The sequence below is a fragment of the Tachysurus fulvidraco genome, chromosome 6, assembly GCF_022655615.1.
Source record: "Tachysurus fulvidraco isolate hzauxx_2018 chromosome 6, HZAU_PFXX_2.0, whole genome shotgun sequence".
NCBI classification, from domain to species: Eukaryota; Metazoa; Chordata; class Actinopteri; order Siluriformes; family Bagridae; genus Tachysurus; species Tachysurus fulvidraco.
Genome location: NC_062523.1, coordinates 20,489,836 through 20,509,086, shown reverse-complemented (window position 1 = coordinate 20,509,086; position 19,251 = coordinate 20,489,836). Strand labels below are relative to the sequence as shown.

The window sequence follows — 19,251 nt, the reverse complement described above, 5'->3', positions numbered from 1 at the left end:
TTTGTTATGCTTAAAAAGCCTGAACCTTCTCCCCTTTAAAAAGAAAACAAAACGGAATGGAGCTTGATAAAGTGTTTTTTTCTCCGTGATATATGGTGAGTTAGCATTTTAGTATTTCAACCAGGTAGTCTAGCTATAGTTTATCTCTCTTCACTTGTGACTGCCACATGATTTCATTTTTAATTCCCATCAACACAATTACAGCCCAGTAAATATGATGATGCATGACATTGCAAATTACTTTAAAAAAAAAAAACCAAAACTTTTCACTCTTATTTAGTTGAGTGTCATTGTCCAAATAATAACTGTTAAATACATCTGTATAACAAAATGGAATTAATGGCCTTATTTTTGTATAGATAATGTCATCAAGATGGTGAAGCAGTAGGCAAACAAAATGTGCAGTATTTGTCAAGCTATTTTAGTGTTCTAGTTAAAACATATGCCTGTGGTTGGAAATGTAAACTACAACGTAAATGATCATTTACTATGTTAAGTTTTATCTGTATGAGATGTTGTGATGTAAAGCTGGTATTAGTAGGGTTTATTAAAGGGAACTGTGTTCACGTTTATCAAAGCCTGAGGCCACGCCCCCTGGCGGCAGGTGCGGCCTCCTCGAGGCATTAAATCAGCGTCTCTCTCTCTCTGGCGCTCATTACTGCCGCTTTATGCGCTTCTCAACATGGGCGCGAGTTTCTTCCTTCTCTAAGCGCAGGTAAGAGGAAACTTAGTGGCTCTTCATCTCAACTGTTTACACGACTTTATACAGCTTTCGGCTGCTATAAAACTGATAACTGACAATTTATCAACGCTTTAATTGGTAAATACTCTGTAACATTACTTATGTTTGGAATTCAACAGTAGGGAAAAATGGGTTCTCCACATTTTTTGTCAGCAAACATTTCTGTCAAAATCTTTAAAGCATCTATGTATTTTATTCAATTTAATTCAAGTTTATTTCTATAGCACTTTTTGCAAGTGACATCGTCTCAAAGCAGCTTGTCAGAATAAACAAAAGGTTATTATAAAGAATACCATAAAGATTAATAGCATACAAAATTCAAGATTAATTTTAGATAGATTTAAATGTGTTTGTATTTGACTGTGGGGAGGAAAAACTCCCTTGAATTGTGAAGGAAGAAACCTTGAGATGAACCAAAGGACTCAAAGGGGAACCTCATCCTCATACGAGTGACACTCGAGGTGTGATTATAAATATACAGTCTGATAAATGTAGTATTGGTGAGGAGATTGTTGTCCTCTAAGACCACATGGAGTTGGTATCTCCTCTTTAGTATAGCTGAGTCTAACTGGAGCTGATAAATCTCTAGATGTCTCAGGATCCTCACAGAGTCGCCCTCATCTCAGTGGAGGTCCAAAATCTTCATGGCACGGAAGATAAAAGATATGAAATCTGAATATGTGTTCTAATCATTTTAGAAAGAAAAGATACTTTCCCCAAAATCTCATCTGAGAATAACTACAGGACACTTTGGTTTAGAAAATTCTAAATCTCTTTTCATGTCAAGGGTTTACATAGATTTCTTAACATAACAAACAAATGTAAAATATTCTGTATATTATATTTGACCTCTTTTTCTTAAACCTCACTGTTTTGAAACTGTAGTAATTTTAAAATTTTAACAAAAATATTTGTTTTCCTACTATACTGGGGCTTTTAAAGACACTATTTGTGTCTTGTCTTTAGAGATCAACTAGAAAAAGATTAAATAAAAAATACCAGCAACAATGTAGGCTCATTAAGTGTAATGACTTTTTACACAAAGCAGCAAAGCAATAAGCATGATGATGCAAAATACTATCTATACTATAATATACCTTTAGATATATATTTTATCCTTTATGCAAATGCATCATTAAAATTCATCTTTCCTCACTCTGAAGAGCATCCAAATCTGTTCCATGCCTGAGAAATGCTGTCCTATTTTTAACAATTTTTTCAAGTGCAACACTAAAAAATGATAACTGGATGCCAAAAATTTGTACCAGATTTCACTAGTTAAATAATGTACATATTATACAGACAATTGGCTTACCTTTAGGCAAAAGCATTGAAAAGGAGGTGTAAAAACCTTTGTAAATGGGGTCTGCAAGTTTCTGGGAAAGATTGGGAGGGGGGTCACACTGTGGTGCATTCTTCATAATTTTATTCTTTGCCTACAGGGTTAGTGATCAGCAGCAAGCAGAATGAGCTGGGCAGCACTATATAGTCAGCTAGGAGGAGTGAACAAACACTCCACTAGTCTGGGAAAAATCTGGCTCTCTGTTCTTTTCATTTTCCGCATCACCATTCTGGTGCTGGCTGCTGAGAGCGTCTGGGGAGATGAGCAATCAGACTTTACTTGCAATACACAGCAGCCTGGTTGCAAAAATGTCTGCTATGACCACTTCTTCCCAGTCTCTCACATCCGTTTCTGGTGCCTACAGCTGATCTTCGTTTCTACCCCAGCTTTATTGGTGGCCATGCATGTGGCATATCGCAAGCGTGGCGTCAAGAAAGAACTTATTGCATGCAAGGGTAACAAAGCAGCAGACGAAGACCTGGAAGGTTTGAAGAAGAGACGTTTGCCCATTACAGGCCCGCTGTGGTGGACCTACACTTCTAGCCTGTTCTTCAGGCTCTTTTTTGAAGCTGGCTTTATGTATGCCCTCTACTTTGTCTATGATGGCTTCCAGATGCCACGTCTTGTCAAGTGTGAACAGTGGCCTTGTCCAAATAAAGTTGACTGTTTTATCTCACGACCAACAGAGAAGACAGTTTTCACCATTTTCATGGTGGGATCTTCAGCTTTATGCATTGTGCTGAATGTTGCAGAGCTGGTCTATCTGATCATTAAGGCATTGATGAGATGCTTATCAAGAACCAAGAGAAGGCACTCATATAGCCACTCATCAGACATGTCAAAAGATGGGGCTCTGTTGCATAACAAAAAGAATGAGATGTTGCTTTCATCAGTCTCTGAGTCCAGTAATAGCAAATCTGTATAAGATGTCCATTGCTTTGTTGAGTTGAACTTTTTTCATGAATGAATGAATTTATTTTTCCCATGAATTAACATTACAAACATTAAAAAGAGAACATTTAATGCAATTTATTCCATTCCCTTCTGCTGAAATAAAAGCAAAAGGTACTTGGTCATGAATGTCTAAGTACACATTTAGTACTGGTTAACATGTGACCTTGTTGTTCATATTCCTCTGTTGTGTTCTCCTTTGGAGAGAAATAGACACATATTCATTAACAAATACAAAAAAAATTAACTCATTGTCTATGTTCTTCAGTGTATAACTTGGTTTTATATTATTTCATCAGACAGACACACATCTATAATTTAAGATGTTCTTACCAATGCAGTCTTTAGGCAGGCAGCATAACATTTATAGACTGCTAGGCAGTGATTTGATCTGAAGCCTTATTTGCAAAGGATCTGTTATGAGAGCTTAGCCTCATTTTGCTTGCATTTTAACTTTTAAAAAGGTGATTTTTGTATTATTATTAATTGTTATGCTTGATTTATAAACATGATCATGATTAGACATCTTATATGAGCAACAAATCCTATGCTTTTATATGCAATATTTCTGTTAATAATTGTAAGTATAAATGTCTGAATATGCATTTATATAAAAATGTTAATGATTTGCCAAATGTTTACATAATATATATAATTGCATTGCTTTATTAAGTCTATTTGTCAGTAATTGTATTTTTCACTGGTCTTGTTTAACTCATTTTAGTTCACGAATGTGGCTACATACTGTATGCTGTAAATTGTCTTTCATGCTCATGCAGTTCTAACCACAATTAGACAAAAGATACTCCCAATTGACAGGACATTTCTGTATGGCAAGGTATGTAGATTCTGGACATGGATCCTCTTGGGACTGTAGTGTTTTTTTTTCTATTCCAAAACTAATGATCTTGCTCCATTAGATGGATCCAGTGTGTTTGGATGCAGGGGCAACACAAAAAGGCAGTGAGCCTTTGGGACTGGAAAGGAAAGACTCTGCTATATGGAACCTTTTTTCAGTACCTGTACATCATCCTGTCATACAAAGCATTTAACATTTTTTTCTATTTTTTGTACAATTAAATGAACACATTTGTTATGTTCTATATAGAAATAGCAAAGATCTGTTTAGTCTAGAAAGAACAGATAAATAAATTTGTACATGCTCGGTGTGGGTTTCAAATGAGATTTAATGAACAGTTTTCTCTGAGAGAAAATGTCAGGTTGTGGGGTTTGGTTCAGATTTCTTTCCACTCTATCATGGAATGGAAAAAATAAATGGATGGCCATCTATCATTCACTTTCACTAGACTATAGAGCACATCTTCCTGATTCTCCTCCTGTAAATGTGAGTGTTTTCCTTGAAGTTAATTAGCTGATTAGTTTAATCAGCTCTAAAGGGAAACACAAAAACGTGTACAAGAGGAGAAACATTTAGGACTATGGTTCGGAACCCATAAGAGAGACACCAGACCGAATACAGTGTTCACAGACATAATGAAGAATCAAGAAGCCCAAACTTAATACTCGTCTCCAACAACAACCTCCTCCAACCCAAAAACAACACAAACAGTTCTGTCATTTCAAATGGTTCTGTGTGTTGTTAATACGCCTATAATATTTCAGTATATGTTCATTCAGTATTCAGTAGAGCAAAAATAAATTAATATGAATTCATTGTACTCATTTGCGACTAACTATTAAAAAAACACCTGGGAACTGGGAACACTTACAGCATTTTTTGCAAAAATTACGCAATATGGCAACCCTGTGCGATATTTTCCCAAAACAATGCACAATTCCTTAAGGGAATTTTTTTAGTTTCACATTTATGATTTGGAATTACACTTAACGTTTGCATTTATATTTAATATTTAATTATATATATATATATATATATATATATATATATATATATATATATATATATATATATATATATATATATATAATATAAAAATTGTAATAAGTATAGTCTATTCAGAACTTGCATTTATTATTTAAATGTATATTTATGTGTAAATATTTTGATTTCTATTTACATTTAACTTTAACATGTTATTACAAAATGATACGTGTACAAAAGGCGTATTTATAACGTGTGATTGTTTTTAAATAGCAAGAAAAGCGGTGCACTGAACTGCTGTCAAATGTTAAACTAAAGTTAGATTAAATATTATTTATTCTAAATAAATATATTAGACATTTTATATTTGCAGACTAATAAATCAGAGACTAATTAACAGGTGACAAAAATAGCACAGTGAATAAAAAAAGGAAATATCCTTAGACTTATTTGTAGTGAACTGTTCACTCCACGGAAAGCCAACGGAGGGCGATGTCCTTCAAATTATGATGCCAAATGGCCCCTAGTTGTCTGTTTAGTTATTGTGGCTGTGTGGTTATTGTGTCCTTTTCTTTATTATTATTATTATTATTATTATTATTATTATTATTATTATTATTATTATTATTATTATATACTGAAATTTAACTGTTAACTCTTAAAGGGAACTGAAGAGGTTAAGACAATTTAGATGCATTTTGCTTCTGTGTGTGTGCGTGTGTGTGCGTGTGTGCGTGTGTGTGTGTGTGTGTGTGTGTGTGTGTGTGTGTGTGTGTGCGCGCGCGCTAAGGGGGGCGTGGTCGCGCGCACCAGGGCTCATGGCTCGCTTGCTTATTCGCGTCTCCTGGTGCGCAGTGAGAGGGTGAGAGGCGCGATGGCCTGCAGCGGGACTCAGCCGCACTTCACTCATCCCCGACTCCTTGCCCGACTTTTCACTAAACACTAGCTGGTTCCGCTCACATCTGGTCTCGAGTCCACGCCTGAGAAAGTGTGTGCAAGAATGAACTGACCGACTAATTTCAAAACAGTTTGGTAAGCTGGGTTTGGACTTTGGTTTTGGGGAGAGGGGAGAGGGGAGAGGGGGAGGGGGGCATATGATCAGACTAATGATAGCAGCAATGACTTTCTGCTGCTGTTTGGCATCTTCAGTCTAAGGTAGGCTTAAGCCTAGACTTGTGTCACAATTTAAAGTTTGTGACCTACAGATTTTCATCTTCAGTTTAGTGGAATGTCACTGATTAATATATAACTTTATTAGAAACGTGTTCAATAAGAACTAGTTTTGTTAGGGCCATAAAGGAAAGAAACAAAAGGAAATCTGGCACAGTCCACTTTGTCCGAGACAATAGCATTTATAGTGTTAAAATGATTTTCTCTGAATTCTCAGTGCTATTATTATTATTATTATTATTATTATTATTATTATTATTATTATTATTATTATTATTATTATTATTATTAGGTATGAAGTTACCAAATAGCTAGCAGTAAATAATTCAATTGTTTGTGAATGATTCTGTGGCATTCAATAAATAAATAAATTAATTTGACAGACAAAATATATTAGAAAATAACAATGATTACTAATATTATTATTATTATTATTATTATTATTATTAATAATAATAATAATAATAATACTAATAATAATAATAATAATTTAAGGATTTCCTTAGACTCATTGCAAATAAAGGTTGGCTAATTTGCTACTATGACAATTATAAATTTTTGATAATGTGTTGAACACAAAGTCAGAGTAGTGAATGTCTGCTTTTGGAAGATTTCCAGACTGGCATTATGAACATGTACTTCATATGATTTGCATAAAAGATTAAAAGAAGACAGTAATTTAAGGGATTATCACAATATAGCATATATTGGGAAAAAAATTCTTGCTCCTTTTATTTCAGTTGTAATAAAGTGCAAATCCTAGTCGATGGATTTGTAATCCGTTGTAGTGGTTCATTTTAGTACTAACTGAAAGTGTTCCCCATTTGTTCCTTTATGTACTAACAAATTTATAAGAATATTTTTAAACCTGTAATGTATAGACGCTCATTCAAATTCAACTGCTGCTGGCGGTGTGAATGTTGTGTGATACATGTGTATTCATTTTCAAAATTAAATATTGGTGTTAGTGGAAATTATATTACTGAAATTATATCTCAATATTATTCTTTTGATTGTATTTGGCTCTATTATTGCATTGCTTTATTGGGAGGAGGGAACCTCATGGCTCTCCACATCAGCGTCCACTCGGTGTGCTCACATGTTTTCAAACAAATAATGTTGATCTCAGCACATACCTGCTAAGCACTGAAGCGAACAGGTGAGAGAGAGAAGCGCACAGTGTGTATGAGTGTAATAATACAATATCTGTATCTCTGTGTGCCAATGATGAAGAGAGAAAGAGAGAAAGATAGATGGAAGAAGAGAGTGCATACCAGATTTTTTTTTTTTAAAAGACTTGAAACGTTGAAGTTAAGAAGAGTAATATAATAGACTAGTATATCTCTATTCTTTTGGATTTGTTAATCTTTGTTTGTTTGTCTAAACAGCAGCTGCTTGAACAGAACCACATTTTATGCAGAGATGTGAAATGCTATGTGAATTAGTGTGGAATGATTATGTAAGTCCAAGTTGCTGAAATTATACAGTGTATTTTAATTGTATTAGCATAATCAATTAAGTGTAAATGTGCAGCTGTTGCTCAGTATATCCAATTAATAGTTTATGTTGATGTTAGTTTAGTTCATGTAGATTTTAACACAAGATCATCTAGTTTTCTCATCACCCTTTTCTTCTCTTCTTGGGTTTGTTCTGGACTGTACTTTCGCTTTAGGTTAGAAATCGTGAAGCATGGGTGACTGGAGCTTTCTAGGGCGACTGTTGGAAAATGCACAAGAACACTCGACGGTGATCGGCAAAGTCTGGCTGACTGTCCTCTTCATCTTTAGGATCCTGGTGCTGGGAACAGCCGCAGAGGAAGTCTGGGGTGATGAACAGTCGGACTTTACCTGCAACACACAGCAGCCTGGTTGTGAAAACGTTTGCTATGACGAGGCTTTTCCCATTTCACATATCCGTTACTGGGTGCTGCAGATCATCTTTGTGTCCACGCCAACACTCATTTACCTGGGTCACATACTGCACATCATCCGTATGGAAGATAAGCACAAAGAGAAGGAGGAGGAGCTGCAAAAGGCCCAGGAGGAGAAAGAACTCCAGTACAGAAATGGGGAGAGTGTCAGAGGAGGCGGAAAAAAGGAGAAACCATCGATTAGAGATGAGCATGGCAAAATTCGCATCAGGGGTGCCTTGTTGCGCACATACGTGTTCAACATCATTTTCAAGACACTCTTTGAGGTGGGTTTCATTTTAGGCCAGTATTTTCTCTATGGTTTCCAGCTCAGGCCACTGTATAAGTGTGCACGGTGGCCCTGCCCCAACACTGTTGACTGCTTCCTGTCCAGACCCACAGAGAAGACCATCTTCATCCTGTTCATGCTTGTGGTGGCTTGCGTGTCTCTTGTGCTGAATTTACTAGAGATTTACCACCTAGGATGGAAAAAAATCAAACAGGGTGTGACCAGTGGATCCATCCCTGAGCAAAAGTCACTAGCCCTTAGTGACACAGCGGACAGTGGAGCAATTCCTGCAACTTCCAGGACTGACCCTGCAACCCTTAGCTATCCTCCCAAATACACCAAGTTAGCAACAGGGAGCACAACATTTCTGCAGCCAGGGTCAGTTCCTGTAACAACAAATTTCAAGATTGATCCTCTAAATGAGGAGCCAACCTCTTTCTACATCAGCAGCAACAATCACAGGCTGGCTGCTGAGCAGAACTGGGCCAATCTGGCCACTGAACAGCAAACTATGGAAAAGAAGGCCATTACTCCATCTACTTCCTCCTCTTCTGCCTCTTCCTGTGATAACGAGCAGTGCCCCAGAGATGCTGTTCCCACTACCAGCATTCCCAACTCAAGTGGTTGCATTTTGAGTAGTGGGAAGTGCGAGCCAGAGGAGAGTCACGCCACCACTACGGTGGAGATGCACGAGCCACCTAGCTTGTTTACTGACCTCCGGTGCATGAGCAGAGCAAGCAAATCAAGCAGTGTAAGAGCAAGGCACAATGATCTGGCTGTCTAGTAACTTTCATTGCACAACTTCAATTTTAATATATACACGCTAGGCAATGCAAAAACTTAATGTGAAAATATAAATGAGAGTCAGGATGCTGCATGTTATCTTGGGGGATTACAAAAACACAAAACATTGACAGCGGTGTTGATACATAGCACTTGAATGGTGTCCAAAGTTATGTGACAGTTCAGTGATATGATAAAAGAGAACTTATTCAGTTCACAGTTTAGGTATTTATAAAATTATTTCAGTATTGAACATTGACCACTTTCTCATTAATGGAATTATTCAATCATCCAATCATGTGGCAACAGAGGAAGAGAATCAGTTACCCTTCACATTAAAATGGGGAGATAATGTGACCTCAGTGACTTTGACCAAGGCATTATAGTACATGCTAGACAACCTGGTTTGAAAGTTTTTGGGAACTGCCTGATTGTCTGGGATTTGTATGAGCGAGAGTCTCTGGAGTAACACACGATGGTGTGAAAAACAAAAAACATCCAGCGAGTTGCAGGTTGATGAGAGAGAATGATTTGAGACAGAAGACTACATTTGTTTCCCCTCCTATCACCCAAGAACATGTATCTGAGGTTACGGTGGACATAGATTCACCAAAATCACAGTTGAACAGGATAAAACAAATGTCAGTATCCTTGCCTACTAGCCTGTTTCCATTCAATGTAAACAGTAGACGCTTTTGCACATTAACAGTCTCTGCTGTTATAGCACATCTGCTTCGAGGTTGAGCATGTTGAGTGTTCTGAGATGCTTTTCTGGTCACCACGGTTGTAAAGTGTGGTTATTTGTGCTATTTGTAGCCTTTCTGTTAGTATAAAACAGTTTCTCTGCTGACCACTGCTGCTGCAGAAGGGGCGTTTATTGTTTTTCACACCATTCTGTGTAAACTCAGGAGACTGCTGTTTGTGTAAATCCCAGGAGATCAGCAGTTTCTGAAACACTCAATCCAGCTTGTTTTGCACCAACAATCATGCCACTGTCTAAGTCAGTGAAATAACCCTTTTCCACAATTCTTTTATTTGATATGAATATGAACTAAAATCTGTACGATTTTATGCAATGTGCTGCTGCCACATGATTGTATACACTCACACTCACATACCTGTTCATTATAACATCTGAGTATGTAGCTTCGGAGCAAAATCCTGAGACTAATAAAAGCATAGTAGATTCAGAACTTTAGTACAGAGCACTTTCAGAGGGCATCATTTATAGCAGTGATCCTAGCATTGCAGTGCTTAAATAGGATATTATATATAAAACAGTTTTTCTTAAACTGTCAATTTTAATTGCTGAATGGCAGCAAGATTTATGGCCTTGTCTTTACTTTCGGGTTTTGATTACAAAAATCTGACATCTAAATTTAAGTTCACAACATAATCCTAGTTAAAAACAATACAATAGTACAATAACAGTACAATATTTACAACAATTTAAAGAATTTTATTTTTAAATAGTAAACCATTAACAATGTTGGCTTTTGTTTGGAAATTTATTAAGCCCTCTTTTATCATAGGAGTCTGCTCATAAATCATTTTTCCTGAAGCCAGCATCTGTCTCTGCATTTGACTTACACAGTTAAGATGGGAACATTGATGTGAACAATAATAATAATAATAAAAATAATAATAAAAAAAATACAACAGAACATTGGTTAAATGTAGGTTTCTGTCTGAAGGAGAAGTTTTCTTACACAATTTAACTGATTTTAAACTACACTTCTAGATTAGTTTGGAGAGGTTTAACATCTTTCAGTTTGTCATCAGATACATATAGTAGTTTTGATGTAGAATAACGTGAATACAATGGTACATTTTACATTTCCTTTGAGTTTATTCATGACAAATGATCCTTTTAAAAGAATTGGTTGATGACAAAAAAAAAATTCTGTATTGTTTCTTATTTTATTTTAAACTTCCTTGTAGTCATCTTGTGTTTGAAAAAAAAATGTATTTGCTTTGAGTGCATCTAAAATTCTACACAATTGGGTTCTTTTTTGCTGTCTTATGCTTTAGTGACTACCGCAGTCGCGTTAAGCAGAGGAATGCTACAAGCTTTCATCCCTCTGAATCACACAAAACCAGTGCATATCACCTAAACACTACACCTACAAATGTACCTACAAATATTCAAAAATGGGTTTCCTCCTCTGCATGATAAAACTGTAACAGCTGTTTGTGACAGCACTAAAAGCATTTTACTTTAATTAAAACAGTATTTACAGATGTATGTAATTTATTTTCCCTATTTTAATGTACAAAGCGCTGTGTTGCTATTTTTTGATCCTAAAAGTTTACATTTTAGTAAATAGATGAAGATTTGCACATAAAAACATTTAAGTTTTACACATTTGAGTAAAACATGCTGTTCAGTGAAAAAGGATCCTTAAAAGGAAAATGTCTTAATTATATTGTGTTAAAGATAGTATTTCTCAAATAAAATGACATTAAATGTGATATAGAAAGAACTTGCAGCTTACAGGTATAGAATTATCATGTTTGTTTTTTTTTTTTTAGCCTGAAAGGCAATCAGAAAATATAGATATATATTACAATAAGATTTTTACATGGCTTACCCTTAGTTTCCATTTTAAACAATAGCCAATGTACTTAGCTGCAGCATTTTACTTTAACGTTCATCTTGTGAATGATTGAATGATCTCATACAGAGCAAGATTACTGTGACCAGTCAAGGAAATTAACCCCACAGATACGCTCAGAACAGCAGCCGGTTTTAAATGCTGTCTTAAGTGCCTTGTGATACGCTTTCTGTAAAACATGTTGATGTAAATGTTCATTTACCTCAATTGTTTACAAAACTGTTACTAAATAAACTTTTTGTACAATAATAATTGGTGGCTGACATGATTTTTTAAGTAGCTAAGTCTTAACTTGTCCTAGAGCTTTGAAGAGTAGATTCGCTAGAATGGCGCTGTCAAAGGGAGATAGAAGCTATCAGCTAACATTTCAGTGCATACAGAGTGAGAGATGAACCAAGACAGGAGTTTGAATGCACTAAGTGCAGCCAGTAACATGGTTGGATGTAGTAAGTCCACCACTCCACCCACAATTCCCTTATTTTACTCTACATGACAACAGAAGCCATAGTCTTCGATAAAAAACGAGTCATTTGAATTCATCTTCCCAAAGAACAGACACTCATCAACCTATGATCGTTAGATTTTCTTCTCTGTGACTTTAAATTCCACAAGGATACGTGAGGGTTAGGGTCACGATAGTGACTTGTGAAGGAGACAAATATGACACATCAGTATCACACTCACTGCTTTTCACACACGTGTCAGCAAACATTTCAAGTGAAATCAAGTGCCACTAGTTTTAGCCTCATACATCCTGACAAAAAGAATTTTGTCTTACTCTGTGCATTAATGGGTCTCTTAAATAATTGATCTCTCTTTGCATTCCTATTACTTTAGCTTAAATTTCTGTTTTACAGTTTAAGGATTCAGGATTGTGGATTATTTGGCCTACTCTAAACTCCTTACACTTGCTGTGACAGTTTTCTGTCACAACAAGCCCCAGCCTTTGTTGTGACAGAAAACTTGCTAAAACTACTACAACCTTAAAAGTTATTTATGAAGCAATCTTCAAGTATAGCGGAAATAAAAGATTATCAATAAGGCTAATTAGTTTGTCTGGATGAAGTGACGCAACAAGTCTCTTCCTCATTATATGGAAGGTATTGTGGAAGGTAACAGTTCCAACACTACATGAACATTATTTGAGACTCTTCTATTTGACTATTTGAGAACAGATACATTCAATTCAATTCAGTTTTATTTGTATAGCACATTTAGCAATGGACAACATCACCAAATGGCTGTGCATAAATACATAAACATTTATGTATAAAAATCTGGATACAAAATATAAATTATAAATTTTATATTTAATCTTATCCCCAGTGGTAAAGCCAGAGGTGACGATGACAAGAAAAAACTCCCATACAGTACTTACATTAGCGTTCACCCACTCAAACCTTTTACATTGTGTACTGTTACAACCTGAAATGAAGATGGACATATTGGGATTGTTACTATTTGATGAATGTCTAACATGTGAAAGTGCAACAATACTTGTATTAGCTTTGCATATATTGACTGTGATTGTTGTCTATTTTTCTTGGTGAAAATTGGTCAAGACATTTTAAATTAAGCCCAGAGTTGTGTCTGAGCTTCAATAGTCCTGAGAACGTCTCCTGTCTGAGCTGTGGATAATTCCAGCTCATTTCTCTTGGTTTCTTTTCCTTGTCCTGGTCAATGTCTCAATTGTGCCTTATTCTATTTTTTATTCAGTGTTTTGTATTTTGATTATGATTTTTCCAGAACATTTTTCTTGACTGGTATTGGTCTGACTATGTACTTAATGGCACACACACACACACACACACACACACACACACACACACACCAAACCCTCCACCAACCACAGACACTTCAGTATTAATATTCTGTTCAATGTCATGCATGTTATTCCTATATACTGTAATCCCAGTTAAACCCTGTTCTGTTTGTAAAACTACACAGTGTAGAAATCGACCAATTGCAGAGATTTCTCTACATAGTGTTCACTGTACCTTGCCTATTAAAAATGCACTTAGGAAATTGTCAAAAGCCTTAGGAAATTGTTAATAAAAACTCCATGGTGTAGAGAACTGTGAATATGTGTCGATATACTTTACTGTGCAAAAGTCTTGAGATGCCTTGTTATTTTGTACAAATATTCTGTGTATATCAATATTTATGCACACCTCTACATTCATTTGGACCTCTTTAGGTATGTCATTTCTAAAAAAAATAAAAACACTGTAAAAGTTCTTTTACTCCAGCTGCTGAAAGGCTTACTACAGTGCTGACAACACCACTGGATTCTCCCACTCACCCACCCGACTCTTACACTTTTTGTGCCAATCATTATACGGCCATATCCTTTATACTTATCCTCTTACACACACATAAAATCATGTAGGGACTACCACAGCCTTTAAAAATCATAACCCAATAGAGACAAGCATAAAAATAGTAATCTGGCAAATAGATACAAAAAGATGAGATTTCTCAGTGCTACAAGAACGTCATCAAATGTGTTTAGAAAAAACAAAGCAACTTGTCTCACTATTTAAAGACCTGGAGTACATTTAAGAGATTGTCCAGCATGAGTTTATTAGGCCAACCACTTCTCTTGTATGAGGTGTTTTTTTTTATTTGTACAAAGAAAAGCAGAAGATACTTCAGGCCTTTTGACAAATGCCATTTGGAAATTGTCACTAAAACTCCATGAATTTGTGTCAATACATTATACAGTGCAGTCTTGAAATTTTAAGTGCAAATATTCTTTTGCACAGTTGACAGTTTATGTCAACTGCACTGATGTTTATTTTAGGACTTGTACATTATTTAGTGGGTAGAGTGGGTTTTCCAAAAATAAAAGAAACACAGTAAAGAAATGTCAGTAACAAACAAAAAATATTTTTAAATGTGTGACGTTTTTTAAAGTTTAAGCATTGTCACAATAAATATTGACTTGTTTAACTTCTTACTATTTACCGGTCTTTGTAAAAAAAAAATAATAATAATAATACGTTCATTCTCTTTGAAGACATGCATTTTTTCAAGTCTTCTGCATAATGCTGAATATGATTATATTGATTACCTCTTATGTTTTAACCCGTTACTTTATAATATAAGCACTAGTCTCTATTTCCCATCTTTCATATGGTCAGTGTCTAGACACCTAGGAAAGAACAAGAGCCCATAGTTATTTTAGGAGTGACGGATTAAGGCAACAATGCCCATAGTAAACAGTAATGCATGTTGGCTCTTGTGCGTGTAGCTCTTCTTGTATTGATTTGCAACAATACAATTTAAACAATATGAATAAGAAATGCAAAAAGACAAGTGGAAAACCAAAAAAAAAATTAGAGAATAAAAGAGTTTGTTCAGGACGAGAAGAGTGAAGCAGAGTTATCAAGGTCGGGTGGGGGATGAGGACCTGAGCTGAGGATAGATGATGATAAGTAGAGGGTGTTGTATTCAGTGACTGCAGTGTGTCATGCGATGGCCTGTCTGTTAGTGATAGCTATGAAAAGAAGTGTATATGTGGGGCCGTGTAGCTCCAGCCCTAAGAGTTAAACACATAGGAAGTTATTTATAGCCTTTAATCACTGAGCAAATTCAGTCCAGTCCCTCAGACTCCTTGTGTTTATTCCATGGAAGTTTTAAAATATATTAAACCCATTATTTGTACAGGTCTTAATATTTTTCAATAATTAGCTGCTATATACAGAATTAAATATTAGCTTTCATATAATAAAAGTTCATATGAAACTTCAACAACATCATATGAATGCTCTTAAAGATAAATGAATGAATAATAAAAAAAATCAATAAAGCTTTGGTAGAAAACATAGATTCAACCCCAAACCAAACTTTTAAGAGCTTTATCAGTAAGAGAAAAGGTTTGAGTGAAATGCATCACCACTGAAATTCAGTACAATTTACCACCAGGCCATAGACAAACAGAGCTCAGAGATAAAGTTATGACATTTTGTTTCTTCTTTATATTTATCATGTCTGTCATGTAATAAGTAAGTTACAACTACCATTATTTACATCTTACATTTTACATAAGCAGCAATAGATAATAATCATTTTTGGTTTATACGTCGCAATGTTAAATGATATACCATGTTGAAGATGTGCATATGGCCACAGAGAAACTACTGAAAGTGTGTAATAAAAAAATGTGAGAAATGCAGTTGTCATCCATTCCAGTCCTCTGTTCTGTGCAGCTGAACCCTCTTTTGCTCTGTGAACACACACAGGCACTGAGTCTCCCCCGCTCTGTTGTTTTATAATTAAATGGTGACATTAGTTCATATCATGTGATTCTGAAAGGATTCATCAGACATTAGCCCCCTATAGCCTGCCCTTGTCTCTGCCATGGCTTGATCCCAGTTGACCTTGCTGAGCGTGGCACTTTCTTTATGTGCCATGAAAGGTTTGGGGATTGAGCCCAAACAAAAAACCCACGAGGGTGAAAAAGTGTTTTTACACCCACCTGCCCTCTTTCTAAATTGGCTGTGTGCTCGTGTTAGCTTTAGTTCAATAGAACTTAGTTATTGAAGTCTGGCCAACTTTAACACACTGAAAAAGAAAGCAAAAATCTGTCTTTTCAAAAAGATATGTAAGGCAATCATGTTCCTAAAAGAGCTTACTACTGTACCAACACAAACATTCAGCTTTCTTAAAGCTACGTTTTCACAGTGAAGATAAAACACTGAAACTTTGACACTGGCTCTCTCTCAGACAGGAAGAACAGCAGTCACTCCAGACCTGCACTGCACATGTATGTACATGAGGGATAGTTATTATAGGATAGACTAACAGATGCAAATGTTAATGCATTTAATATAACTGTTCCATCCTTGTCCCACCCCTGAATTTCCACAAACACACCCAGTAAAGAGCGCCCCCCTCTGGACAGCTGTCTCTATGCAGGTGCGTAGTCTCACTGGACACATTATTTCCAGTCTGTTTTAGTGCTTTGTATCTCTACCACAGCAGTGAAAATTAACAAGTTATGTGCAGGAAATTAGTACTTCACCCTTAAAAAAAAAAACACACCAATGTTTCAAATGCCTAAATTTGGACGTCAATAAATAAAAAAATAAAACATGAACATAGTTTATACTGACTATAGGCAAAGATGACAGAAATTTGTTCAACAAATCTGATTCATCTGACACTTTACCTGCTTTGTTAGTTTCTTCTTAAAACATAAAACCTTCCACTGCCCAAATACTTACAAGTTGTAAAGCGTATTACTGAACCTTGAGGTTTCCCTTGTGATGTTGCACTTGAGTTGTGCTGTGAATGTGCTGGAGCTGCATGATGGTATCTCACACCTGCACTCGGTTTCCACACGCACCATAATCCAGCTGTTTCTCAGGGTTAGCTTTAGGTGCTAAAGTCCCAGATTTACCTGATTTTGAATTAAAACAGTCTAAACTACAGGCTGGGAGGAGAACAAATCAGCAGTCTTGGAGATAAAAAAGAACTAGGTTTTCAATTGTGAATGATGTGATTAAAAGATTTCTTTGGTTCATTGCAAGGTACCTAAAATGTGTTTTTCTGGAAGAACTCAGTGTCCACATTGTCTTTATAGTGGTCAGTACACAGAATAAAGTCTCAAAGGTCACACAAACACACCACATCAAGGTCACATGCCAGCACAAGCATTTCTACACCTCCTGCTCCTTCTTCACACACTCTTCAGCATTCCATGTCCATCTATAAATAGCACAGGCAACACACAACACTCCATATGCAACCAAAGAGGCTGCTCCAACAATGACTTATAATATTGTAGAACACTGACTACAAAATAAATATTACTGACACCTTTAAAGATTATTGTAATTCAAGCTTTGGTCCAACATGAACACATTACACAATCAATGAACAAATCATTAATCATGATTTAACTTTGAGGTTAAAATCATAATAGTTGTACAATAACTATTATTATGCTATAAATTATTACTTATCTAAATCAGTAGAGTGAAATGTCATAATTTGAAACAATCTGTTTCTTAGTCAGTTAATCTGTTATTACCGACTATAATAAAACCACCTCATTTCTTCTATATAACAGATTTCTTCTATGTGCCCATCTATTTCAGGTAAATATAAAATAATGTTAATATAAAAAAATTGTTGTGCAATTGTACTGCTGAATGCAATACATCGTACATAATGCATGTACCAGACAGCAGTGATGGCATGAATTTTTTTTTTTTTTAATTTACATCACAAGCTACCATCAGCTCCTATATTGCTGTTTTAAAAACATTTTTTTTTATAGATAATCTATGATATTTCCACTAAAAGTTAAACTAATTCAATCTCCAGTAGCTCATCAGATATACCAGAGGCAGTCCGGTGTGGTTAAATACAGAATCAGATTGATGACCTCATTAACCTTTGGTGAAAATCATCCTAAGACAAGGCAAGTAAAATGCATTAGTGCAATGCAATGCTTTACACAAAATAAAATAAAATAGACAACTTAATGAAAAAATTGTAAATGAATGAAGAAGCTTTAAAATTAAAATACTAATACAAGTCTTAGATATTAATTATCGCCACAAGAAAAACATTTTATAAGCTTTGGTAGTTCTAGATGGGTGTAAAATAAAAGCTAAATGCTGCTGATGGGAAGCTTGTAGAGGAATAAAACCTCTTTATTGAGCATCTATTTAATTCAACTGGAATGCTAAGCTAGTGCTACATGCTAAGCTAGTGCTACATCTATCTACCTTCCATCCATCCATTTTCTACCGCTTATCCAGGGCCGGGTCGCGGGGGCAGCAGTCTAAGCAGGGACACCCAGACTCCCCTCTCCCCAGACACTTCCTCCAGCTCTTCCGGGGGAATACCGAGGCGTTCCCAGGCCAGCCGAGAGACATAGTCCCTCCAGCGTGTCCTAGGTCTTCCCCGGGGCCTCCTCCCGGTTGGACATGCCCGGAACACCTCCCCAGGGAGGCGTCCAGGAGGCATCCGAAACAGATGCCCGAGCCACCTCAGCTGACCCCTCTCAATGTGGAGGAGCAGCGGCTCTACTCTGAGCTCCTCCCGCGTGACTGAGCTCCTCACCCTATCTCTAAGGGAGCGCCCAGCCACCCTGCGGAGGAAACTCATTTCGGCCGCCTGTATCCGGGATCTTGTCCTTTCAGTCATGACCCAGAGCTCATGACCATAGGTGAGGGTAGGAACGTAGATTGACTGGTAAATGGAGAGCTTCGCCTTACGGCTCAGCTCTCTCTTCACCACAACAGATCGGTATATCGACCGCATCATTGCAGAAGATACACAGATCCGCCTGTCGATCTCCCGCTCCATCCTTCCCTCACTCGTGAACAGGACCCCAAGATACTTAAACTCCTCCACTTGAGGCAGGAACTCTCCACCAACCTGAAGGGGGCAAGCCACCCTTTTCCGGCTGAGAACCATGGCCTCGGACTTAAAGGTGCTGATTCTCATCCCCGCCACTTCACACAGTGCACGCTGAAGGTCCTGATTTGAAGAAGCCAACAGGACAACATCATCTGCAAAAAGCAGAGACGAAATCCTGTGGTCCCCAAACCGGACTCCCTCCGGCTCCCGACTGCGCCTAGAAATCCTGT

At 36.5% G+C, this 19,251-nt stretch overlaps 2 protein-coding genes across 4 annotated transcripts; both read left to right on the top strand.

The window, feature by feature from the left end:
- Window positions 1-136: 136 nt before the first annotated feature.
- gjb8 (gap junction protein beta 8) lies at window positions 137-4,323 on the top strand. Of its 2 annotated transcripts, XR_007140786.1 has the most exons (3): window positions 137-715; window positions 2,185-3,873; window positions 3,956-4,323. XR_007140786.1 is itself a non-coding variant. In XM_027164342.2 (2 exons), exon 2 carries the CDS (start codon window positions 2,209-2,211, stop codon window positions 3,007-3,009), a length of 801 nt encoding a protein of 266 aa, XP_027020143.1. In that variant the 5' UTR covers window positions 137-715; window positions 2,185-2,208; the 3' UTR covers window positions 3,010-4,323. The 2 variants fall into 2 exon arrangements, 1 of the variants encoding a protein (XP_027020143.1); XM_027164342.2 differs by having other exon boundaries at window positions 2,185-4,323.
- Window positions 4,324-5,710: 1,387 nt separating this feature from the next.
- On the top strand, window positions 5,711-9,624 carry gja3 (gap junction protein, alpha 3). Of its 2 annotated transcripts, none has more exons than XM_027164338.2 (2): window positions 5,711-5,910; window positions 7,721-9,624. In XM_027164338.2, exon 2 carries the CDS (start codon window positions 7,738-7,740, stop codon window positions 9,028-9,030), a length of 1,293 nt encoding a protein of 430 aa, XP_027020139.1. In that variant the 5' UTR covers window positions 5,711-5,910; window positions 7,721-7,737; the 3' UTR covers window positions 9,031-9,624. The 2 variants fall into 2 exon arrangements, with proteins under 2 accessions (XP_027020139.1, XP_027020140.1); XM_027164339.2 differs by lacking the exon at window positions 5,711-5,910 and adding an exon at window positions 7,313-7,507.
- The last annotated feature ends 9,627 nt before the right edge of the window (window positions 9,625-19,251 follow it).

Bases quoted from the DNA above. Each gene is read 5' to 3' on its own strand.
- gja3 (XM_027164338.2), top strand. From the start codon at position 7,738: ATGGGTGACTGGAGCTTTCTAGGGCGACTGTTGGAAAATGCACAAGAA.
- gjb8 (XM_027164342.2), top strand. From the start codon at position 2,209: ATGAGCTGGGCAGCACTATATAGTCAGCTAGGAGGAGTGAACAAACAC.